This window comes from Acomys minous (assembly GCF_964271855.1).
Source record: "Acomys minous genome assembly, chromosome: 3".
NCBI lineage: Eukaryota > Metazoa > Chordata > Mammalia > Rodentia > Muridae > Acomys > Acomys minous.
Window position 1 is genome coordinate 104,276,004 of NC_140485.1, and position 10,794 is coordinate 104,286,797.

A 10,794-nucleotide genomic window follows, 5' to 3' on the forward strand; every position below is an offset into this window, starting at 1 on the left:
CAGCAATGTCCACATCAAGCAAGACAATCTCTTTTTTTTTTATTTCTTTTCTACATTTTATTATAAGTGTATTGCTTTTTTAAAAGTATATTTTATTAATTTATTCATATTACATCTCAATTGTTATCCCATACCTTGTATCCTCCCATTCCTCCCTCCCTCCCTGTCAACAGAACAAAGTGACAGCCTACAGACTGGAAAAAGATCTTCACCAACCCTACATCTGACAAAGGTCTAATATGCAAAATATATAAAGAACTCAAGAAATTAAACACCACCAAACCAAATAACCCAATTGAGAAATGGGGCTCAGAACTAAACAGAGAATTCTCAACAGAGGAATATCAAATAGCTGAGAAACACTTAAAGAAATGCTCAACGTCTTTGGCTATCAGAGAAGTGCCAATCAAAACAACTCTGAGATTCCATCTTACACCCATCAAATGGCTAAGATCAAAACCTCAAGCAACACCACATGCTGGTGAGGATGTGGAGAAAGAGGAACACTCCTTCATTGCTGTTGGGAACGCAAACTAGTACAGCCACTTTGGAAATCTATCTGGCGCTATCTCAGAAAACTGGGAATAAGGCATCCTCAAGACCCAGCGAGGTAATCTCTTAATCAATTCAATTAACAGCTTTATAAGTCTGCAATTTAGTCACTGCCAATAAAGACACAAAAATTTACCAAACCCATGGGATACTTACTTAACATATGGGAAGGAGGTGGGGGACAGGTATGTTTTCCCTCAGGTACCAGCTTTTTTTTTTTTAAAGACAAGGTCTTTCGTTAGCCTAGACCCCATCAAGTAGGCTGAGCAGGGAGCTTCAGGGACCCATCTATCCACCTATCTGCTCCATGGCTTCTGGGATTGCAAGCATACAATATATACAAACACACAATGCCTGGCTTTTGGGGGTGGGGGTGGGGGAAAATGGTTCCTGGACTTTGAACTCAGGTGTGATGTTTGCCTAGTGGATGCTTCCCCAACTGAAGCATCTCCCCAGCCTGAAACCTAGAAACTCACAACAGTGCAGTAAGAAGAGGCTCTGTTGGCTTGGATGGTACGCAAAATGCAGTTCCAATAGGGAAGCAATAACTGGGACCTCTTTACTAAAATTGCAAAGAACATAAATGATGAAACAAACAGAAAAACAAAGACTTGTAACTTGGGACTTGTAACTTGAGCTGCCCACACAGAGCAATTTAGAGACCTGAGTTCAAGTCCTTACAGACCATATAATCGTCCCATAATTTTGGATTCTCGACTTCTATATCTGTAAATGAGTGGCTTAAGACAGCTAGAGTCTAAAATTTCTATCTAGAGTTTCCTTTAATTATGAAGGCAGTTCCACCCTCCCCAGACCCCTTTTAAAAATATTTTGGACAACTAATATGTTATTGTGGATTTTCATTTGTTTGTTTTTATTCTCTTTCTTTATTTCTTCTTTTCTTTCTCTTTTTAAAAAAATTTTTTTTAATTTTATTTTTGCTTTTATTGTCAAAACAAAAGACCTGCTATGGAGCACAGACTAGCTTGGAACTCACTACTACGTACCTGAAGCTGGCCTCAAACTCACTGTGACCCTTATGCCTCGGCTCCCAAACTCTAGGATTACAAGGCTGCACTACTATACCTACCTGGGTATCAGGCTTCTGTGTGCATTAGTAAAAGCACAGAAACCAATCCACTCAGCTGTGACTAGGAGATTATGTCCACGCTACTGCACAAGACAATGGCAGGGCTGCGGTGCAATGGTGCAACGTGGGAGAAGGAAGGAGGTTGTGACTGGCGTGTGCTAGTGCTAAGCTGAAACAGCCAGATGTTTATGCCATGAGGCTACTTACAGCAGAAGCTTAGAAACCCAACCTGGGCATTATTATGCACCAGTATCTAATTCTTTAAAATAGTGAAAGTAAGTAACTGCAGGATAAAGAAAAGTGAAAGGGATCACTGGGGGGCGGGGGGGCAACAAAGAGGGGAAGATCAGGGTGCAAGTGATCTGAAGGGGTAAATGGAAAACGTGGCGGGGGGTTGCTTTAATGAAAGAGAGAGGGAAATACAGCAGGGAGAGGAAGGTAAAATAACAGTAAGGATGTCTGAGAAAGTCATAAGGAATCATATTATTGTATATGGACCTAACATATCTATAACGCACATCAGTCTGTGCATACATACACTTATACAGCTTACATGAAATTTTCCCATCTAGGCTGACAATGCTTCCTACAAGAGCCAGAGACAATCTGACAAAAGCCCCCACACCAGGCACGAGGAGCCCTCTTTTTGCGGGGTTGTGTACAAGACTCCCACAACACTGTAAGCCCCTGCTGGTCCCCTCTTGCTGAAGACACCACGTGCTCTGGACACAGCACCCAGAGGACCTAAGCTGCATTTGATCTGAAAGCCTCCTCCCCGGGGACCAGCTTTCACGGTATCGGAAAGCTTCCCAAAGAAGAAGCATCCAATACTCTCACCCAGCTGTGGTGCCTAGGAACCACAACAATGGCAAAATAAGCCTTAAGGTGAAGTGATGCCACACATACCCTGACGTAGCCGGCAGCTCTCTCACTGCACTTTAGACGGACTCAACAAGAGGGAACCCATGGCTAGCACCGAAAAGCCAGCCAACTATCCAGTGCTGGTGATGTCACGGATCCTAAGGAGAGCCACTTCATGTAACCAGCACAGCCCCAAACTACAGTCCGGATATTTGTCCTTATACCTACAGATACGTGCAGTCTTCACTCCTCACCAAGAAAACCTCACATTGAAACACACAGAGACCACGATAGGACACGTCATTATCAATCAAAATGCGCAGTTGTGGAGCTCAGTCTCAACTGATACATCTACAGACCACCTCTTGCACCTGTGGCTCGGGAGTCACTGCAGAAGAGAGGGTGAAAATTTGTAAGCACCAGAGGGGCTTCGCGGTGGGATTGTGTTTTCTACAAACGTCACAGAAGCTACACCCATGAAGCTTCACCAACATGACAGCCTAAATATGACCTAGGCAAGGAGGACACCAATAAACACGCCAACGTGGTACCGGAAATCTCAGAAGGCCTCAACACTTTGCAAAGGACTGCAGGCAACTCAGGAATGCTGAGAGCGGGAGTGATAATCTTCCACTGGGAAGAGGCCTCAGATTGGTTAAACAACTCCTCAGCTTCCTAAAGCTGAGAAGCCAACAATCAAATAAGGGGAATAGGTATCCTCAAAAACATGACCGCTAGTGACGAATTGCATCATTTAAATATCAAATGAGGAATAAAGGTAACAGATGCTATAAGCACCCAGAGTAAGGCAGTCCCCAAAGACCAGGCTGCTGAAGGAAGCTCCAGGTGCAAAAAGAAAGGGACTTGACCTTCTGCAAGTTCTAACTATAAGCGAAACACGGAAGGAGGAATACCGAAAGCTCGATTACTTAAAGAGGCTAAAACAGCAAGATGGTAAAACCGACGTTTCTACTCAGAGCCAAAGACAGTAAAACAGCATTACCAAGCAGGTGGCCAGAGCACTCTTCAAAAACACCAGAGGAAGAAGTCTGTAGGTCCAACAGTGCTGAGGTAGGCTACCTGCTATGCCAACCACTGCAGCAAGCAGCTCTGTGGGGATCACAGAATGGTTCTGATCTCCATTAGGGAAGGCGGGAAAGAAGTCTGTGGAAAGACGCTGGAGCTGAGAAGACAGCTTGGAGAGCCTGACGCTCATCTCAAGCACCGGATCCAGCCCTAAAGCAACTGCAGGATGAGAAGAAGCTGGGCGGGGAAACGTGAGGCCAAGAGAGGTGGCTGAGCTGGACAGAGCCTTTGGAGAGAACGAGTGTCCCCCACGGGCCGGATGCAAGTCCTATGGGCAAGAGACACACCAAGCTGGGATGCAGCCGCATGTGTCCAGCCGCCTGGCAGAGCTGGAGCTTGAGCAGATCACGACAAAACGATGATGAAGGAAACACCAGCGCCAAGAAGCTGAGCAGGGAGTCAGCAACTAGTCAGAACTTAAGATGCGCTTTTTTATTGCCAGAACATGGAAATCTCAAGCAACTGAGGCAAGAGGTGGAGGACCCACAGGTGATGGCTGAACTGGGAACACCTGCTGAGGCTATGACAGCCTCCTCCGAGTTAGAAGCCATGGAGCATCTTTACTGCTCCCTCCTGTCTGTGTCCTTCCTTGTGTCACTATATAGGGATCAGACACCAGGGCTGGCCAGACAAAAGAAGAACAGTAGAAACCAGGCCAAAAGCAAAAAAAAAGCCCATGAAATCCATTCCCCAGTTGCCGATCTGTCCCGTTGCAGGAGGCAGGGCTGAAGAGGGTGAGCGGAGTACAGGAAGCCTCACCTGTACATCTGCCTGGAAGAATGTATGGTTGCCCTGGATGTTTTATTTTTGGTTTGGTTTGGTTTGGTTTGGTTTTTTAGAGACAGGATTTCTCTGTGTAGCCTTGACTATCCTGGATTCGCTTTGTAGCCCAGGCTGGCCTCAAACTCACAGAGATCCACCTCCCTCTGCCTCCTGAGTGCTGGGATGACAGGCGTGCAGCAGCATGCCTGGCTTGCACTGGACATTTTCATAATCAAATATGAGTAGCTGAAGGACGGTCTACGTTATCTAAGGACCACTAGAAAAATCAAGTCCATCCGTAGCAGAAACGATTCAGTTCTGAGAAGTAAATTTAAAGGGACAAAGGTATGTATTGAGGGGTGGAGGGGAGGCGAAGTAGAAGTGACGGCAAGGCTGTTTCATGGCTGCATCTCCCAAGCTCTGCTTTTCTACCTGAGATTCTAAACAATCAACATGGGAGCAAGTACAGAAGTACAGAAATTAATTTCACAAATTAAAATAGAACCCATTAAACCTCCCTCCTTGCCTTGAAGTCAGTCATTAACAGTTTCCACAACCTGGGAACCCACCACCGATCCAGCACTCGTTTGTACCACTTGACATAAACGTCCTAAATATTCCTGACTTACAGGCAGAGACTACGTTTGGCCCCTCTCTCACTCTCTCACTCTCACTGGCTCTGTCTCTTAGCTTACCTATATTCCCGTGTATTAAAAAGGGCCCTAAGAACTGCAGTTCTCACCACAGAAAGGCTGCTCTGTTGGATTCTTAGGAAACAGAACTTGAGCAAATATCACACACTGAGTGTTTTCATTAGTTAAACATGGGCTGGATGGAGGGCTTGAGGGTTTGGCTCCGGGCCAGCGTGTTTGCTTAGCATTCACAAGGCCCTGGGCGTGATCCCTGGCACCAAAGGGAAAGACAAACAAAATAAACCTCCCCAGGTACATTATAAAGTAATGAACGGTCTGTCCCCTTTATTCTATCAATGGTAGTCAGGTCTCTGGAACGCGCCTCCTCATAGAACAACAAATCAGGATGCGAAACCTTGAAACTTTATTATTCAATATAATATATAGAGCTGAGTAGAAACCCTCAGAGTATCAACAAGGTTAACAAACACAGAATGGAGGGACCCCTCTATAAGCCCGGGGACTCAGGAGGCATTTTTCACCCTGAGGCCAATCTGAGTTATAGAGGGAAATGCTGTCTTAAAAAAAAAAATGAGGCTGGAGAGATGGCTCACTGGTTAAGAGCACTGGCTGTTCTTCAGAGGTTCTGAGTTCAATTCCCAGCAACCATATGGTGGCTCTCAACCATCTATAATGAGATCTGGTACTGTCTCCCGTCTGATGCCTTCTGGCATGCCAGTAGAACACTCATGCATAAATAAATAATCTATTAAAAATTAAGTTAGAGTTAAAAATACTCGTTTTAAAGTTTTAAAAATATCTTACCCATATTTTCTTAATACTTTGTTCTTCGTATGTAATAAGTATGTTCAGTGACAACCTGAATTAAGAGCCTACTCTATGCCGTTACAGTTCTCTATGTATCTAATTATCCCTATTATTACACCTAGGAAACTGAGGGTCAGGGCTGGCGACTTGCTTGAAGTCACATTATTAGTAAGTGGTGGAGCCAGCTTTCTAACTTAAGACAGTGTGTGAGATCAGCAATGCATGTTCTTAATCCTGCTGTTTCTTTAGTGCTGGTGAGAGTCCATTGGATTGTTCTGGTTGGTGGTGTGTATGTACATGTGTTTCTGCATGTGCGTGTGTGTGTGTGTGTGTGTGTGTGTGTGTGTGTGTGTGTGTGTGCGCGCGCGTGCACGCGCACATGGAGGCCAGAGACTGGTGTAAGGTTTCTTCCTCAATCACTCTCCATCTTATTCTTTGAGGCAGGGTCTCTCACTGAACTTGGAGCTTGCTGCTTTAGCTAGACTAGCTCCCCAAACTCTGCAGCACCTGGCTTTTCTTTTTTAATGTGGGTTTTGGGGAACCAAACACAAGCCCTCATGTCTGCATGGGCAAGCACTTTATCAACAGAGCTTTCTTTTTAGTCTCAAGTTCCTATTCAAATAGTTATCTCTACAATGCGCTATTTTGAAACAAAAGCTAAAATCGAGTGAGTTCTATTTAATTTACCTCCTGCTGATATGAACTCATTAGAAAACCCTACAAAAATCTCAGGCAGCAGATGCAATGGAACTCAAACTTCTAACACTCCTTTTATACAAGCATTCATGATGTGAGGCTTAGGACATACTATTTACAGTAAGCATTATGTGACTACAAAAGTTTACAACTTCTAAAGTGACAAACAAGGGAAACATCGCTTTTATGGGTTGTGAGACTGACTGTAGTGGGGCATGGTTCTTAGACTGTTTCGTTGGCAGACTTTATCTTAGAAAATCTAAGAGCTGGCGACTGGGGTCAGAGAAGCCCTAGGCACTTCAGTAAAACCCCATGGTCACCTCCCCTCATCAACATGACTCCCACGTGCCTACTGTCACCTCTAAGAGCAGGGCAGAGGCATGTGCAACCTACACCCACCATTTGCGAGGATGCTGCTAAGGATCCCTGAGTACTGCACAGGACAGCCCCCTGAGAACGAACGACCCAATCTAAAATGCCAACAGCATCACACTGAGAAACCCTAGTATAAGGGATTAAATGTCTGCAGCACTTCCAAACAGACTGGGGGGGTTAGAAACAGTAACTACAAACAGGAAATCAGAGTGCTGTAACAGAAGCCCTGGGCCAGCAGCATCTGCTTTATTACATCCGAGAGAGATACCATCATCCCCTTAATATTCCACCTGTGCCAGCAGGGCTGAGTTGCTGGTACTGAAAAGAGGACAGGAAATTGAACTGTGAGTAGACAGGGGGAAGGTTTACCGAAGAAAACCAGCTTTTATTAAATACTACACAGCCCCACTTCTAATCTATCTAGTGCTTGTAACTCACCAGAGTCTCCAAGAGTTACAATCTAAAATAAGAAAATGATGTGGTGGGTGGACACGGTGCAAGAAAAACCCAGAACAAATAAAAATTCATGAGCCTTGCTGTGGCGACCAGCATTCTGGAGATGAAACATTTCTGGGGAGCCCTGGCTTTTAGCCTCAACCATGCAAATGCTCGGATAACATGTGGCCATGGTTACACCCTGCACCTTCCACTCCAAGTTTGGGGATCCTTCGCAAAAGCAAATGGTACCAACGGCAAAAACAGCAGCATCTCTGAGGTGGTACTTGGAGCAAAAGAAGGCGGTGCAAAGAACAGAAAGGAAACCCCACAAAAGGTGGTACTGCTTTGTATGGCTTGAGTCATGATCTCACGATTTTAATATTTTTTTCACGGGTGCTTCTAGGCACCCCCTTCGTTCTTCGTTTCTTGTTATCTTTCTTTGTATCCTCAACCATTATCTCTTTACTGGAACTGGTTGCTGCCCTCCCCATCCCGGCGTCATTCCCTTTTCATAGTATGCCCCTTTCTCTCTTTAAACTCTAGTGAAATTATATGATGGGACTCTCTGGTGTTGAGCCAGGTCTCACGAGATTGGCAAGCAATGAACTCAAGCCCACCTTCCTCCTTTCAACACGGCAACAGCTACAGAACGTGGTCACCACTAGAGACTTCCAGAACCCACCAGTCAGTTCCACGCAGCGTTAGATTGCTGGTAAGCTTGGCACAGAACCAACCCTTATTATCAAGATTTACTAAATTAGAAGAAGAACTCCCTAACTGGCGTACCACCCTGAGCTATGGCTGGGAAACTGTGCGGGAGATGTATCCATGGGCTCTTTGAAAACTGTCTTCCGATAAGATGAAACATTTACTAAATGCAAACACGGTGTGATTCATCTAATAAACCTTATTTGACACTTTGTCAGGGTAACTAAAGGAATGACTCATTAAATCCCCAAAATGGCACGCAAGGTATGGTTTACCCTCCTACAGTCCTCGGAATAACCTCGGGAAGTTTATTCTCCCGTTAACTGTGGAACCAGTAGCAGACACTGATTAACTCTGAGGATTCCGGTCATGTTAGGTAAACCAGTACAGTACTCCATGGGGTACTGGAGCGCGGTGCTTCATGCAGCCCTTGGCAGAGGCACTTGAGCAACAGGAAAGTCCATTACTACCGTGGAAGCCCAGAAAGTAAGCCTTCGTGTGCTATGGGCAGGTATACCCCTAGTCGGCAATGGGGTGCAAGCCCTGTACACCCCGCGGTGCGGTGTGCGGTCTAGCTCAAGTTCAGTGGCGGGCCAGGAGGCAACTCTGGCTGTTGCTTCTCTTAGGAGCAGCCTCCACCCGGCGCCAGGTGAGCCCGGAGACCCCGCACCCCGTACCTTAGTGAGCTGGGCGATCTTCTTGCTCATTTTCAGGTGCATGTCCTGGCTGTAGTCCATGCTGTGCCCCGCCAGCTGCGCGGCGGCCGGGGAGGGCGCGAATTTGGCCGCCCCGGCCGCAGAGCCACCGTAATAGTGCTGCTGCCAGCTCATGCCCGGGGTCGCCATCTTCCCGGCAGACCCCGGCCGGGACACCTGTCCCCGTGCGCGGGGCGAGGCCGGCGCAGCGACGACGCGGGGCAGGCGACCGCCCGGGCGGCCGCTTGCCGACCTGCCGGCCCGCGCCCTCCAGTCTCTGCGGCCCGCACCCTCCCGCCCGCCCGCGACGGCCGCGTCCCCTTGCCTCGGCTAAGCGATGGCACGGCTGGCGTCCCGCAAGCAGCGGCAACCGGGCCCGGAGACTCGGTTGCCGCCGGGGCTGCGGAGGGAGGCGGAGACGGGGCGGGCTGCAGCGGCGGGAGGCGGGGCCGGGGACGCGGGAGCCGCGGAGCGCCGTTACCAGGGCGCGCGGCTCGGGGCCGGCCGAGCGCGCGGGGCTGGCCACGTCATTTCCCCGCAGCCAAGCTCCGCCCCGCAACTCCCCGCCCCGCAGCCCTCCTGTCTGCAGCTCCTCTGCCCGCAGCCAAGCTCCTCCCCGCAGCTCTCCAGCCCGCAACCCTCCAACCTGCAGCTCCACAGCCCCGCAGCCAAACTCCGACCCTCAGCCCTCCAGCTCAGAGCCCTGCGTTCCTGCAACCCGCAGACCTGCGACCCCCGCAATCTACGGCCCTGCACCCCTCAGCCCTCTGAACTCCGCACCCCTTCAGCTCCCAACTGCACAGCTCTTCAGCCCCGCAATAAGCGGCCCTGCACCACGGAGGCCTCCAGATCACAGCTGCACTGCACGCGGCTTCGGAACCCTGCAGCCCGGTAGCCCCATTAGCATCGCTTCCCCTTTCACCTCGCAGCACCACAGTTGTCAGCTTCTTGACCCGCAGCCCACCCAGTTCTGTAACTTACAACGCTACGGCCTTGTGTCCCGGCAGTCTGCAGCCTTTGGCTATTGCCCTGTGCCTGCGTTTGCAATTTTGTTGTTTGTTTGTTTGTTTGTTTGTTTAAATCGTCCAGAAAAGATAGAACTGTGATGGTGACCTCCGAAGAGCAACAAGCCTGAACCTTGACAGAGCGTCTGCTTGTGTCTCTTGTGTGTAGGCCCAGCAACCGCATATTCAGGACCGTAGGGCCAAGCACCTCGGCACCAGAGAAGTGGTGGTGAAACAGGGGGAGGTCCTGTAAATCTAGACTTGTCTGGTCTTTTCAAACTCGCCCACTAGGCTCAAGCACTTCAGAGGGGCGCACCGACCTAATGTATGCCAGACTACATTGAATGAAGCAATGCCAAATGCCTAGGTATGGAGGAATAAAGCCGTACAGCCAACTGCACCCCACTTCCCCACAGTGGAATGGGGCCTGGAACAATTATGTATGAAATATGATTGTCTAGAAATTAGGACAGGACTGGGATAGAAAGGGGAGGACAGATCAGGAGAATGAGATGCCAGCACTTAAAGAACGGGGGCTGTACCAAAATTTGGCATCACTTGCACTTTTCCTTCATTGCTAAACGTATTACTTTGTACGCATCTTTTCTTAGCGTTTCTACACTTATAGGTCAAATGACTTTAAAATACTTGTATCCTGTGTGAGGTGCGGTCCTCATAGGTTAACGTCGATGCAAACTTTGCAGAACTGCACTTACTGTCTTAAAAAGTATGCTCTCCATTGGGTTTTGCAGAACTGAATTTCTCCACTTCACGTGATTCTTCCTTTGCATACAAGTAGCTGTCACATGAAACTGAAATGCTCACAAGTTAAATTGGAGGCCAGACTAACAAAGTGTCTGAATGTGGCCAAAAATAAATAAACAAACGAAATGAAGATTGAATAGGATCCTAAAATATTTCCGTATCGGTTAGAATTCCAGAAGGAAAGATTAAAATTTGGTGGCGTCTTTTGCCAGATGCTGGGTACTCACTACCTGGGTAGTAGACCTTCCAGAAAATGAGTTTAATTCCAGTGTACAGAATGGGGCAAGTGATGAGAAATGCTT

The 10,794-nt window shown here is 47.8% G+C and overlaps 1 protein-coding gene across 10 annotated transcripts in view; it reads right to left on the reverse strand.

Annotated features, from left to right (window-relative positions):
* The window catches only part of FAM184A (family with sequence similarity 184 member A), a 113,654-nt gene extending 104,645 nt beyond the window's left edge, over window positions 1-9,009 (reverse strand). For all 10 annotated transcript variants that reach the window (XR_014778283.1, XM_084777309.1, XM_084777307.1 and 7 more), the window contains exon 1: window positions 8,706-9,009. Coding sequence is in view for 9 of the 10 variants with exons in the window: in XM_084777309.1 (XP_084633435.1) it covers window positions 8,706-8,873 (168 nt within the window). In the remaining variant the exon portion in view is untranslated. The remainder of the gene's footprint in view (window positions 1-8,705) is intronic.
* Between the last annotated feature and the right edge of the window lie 1,785 nt (window positions 9,010-10,794).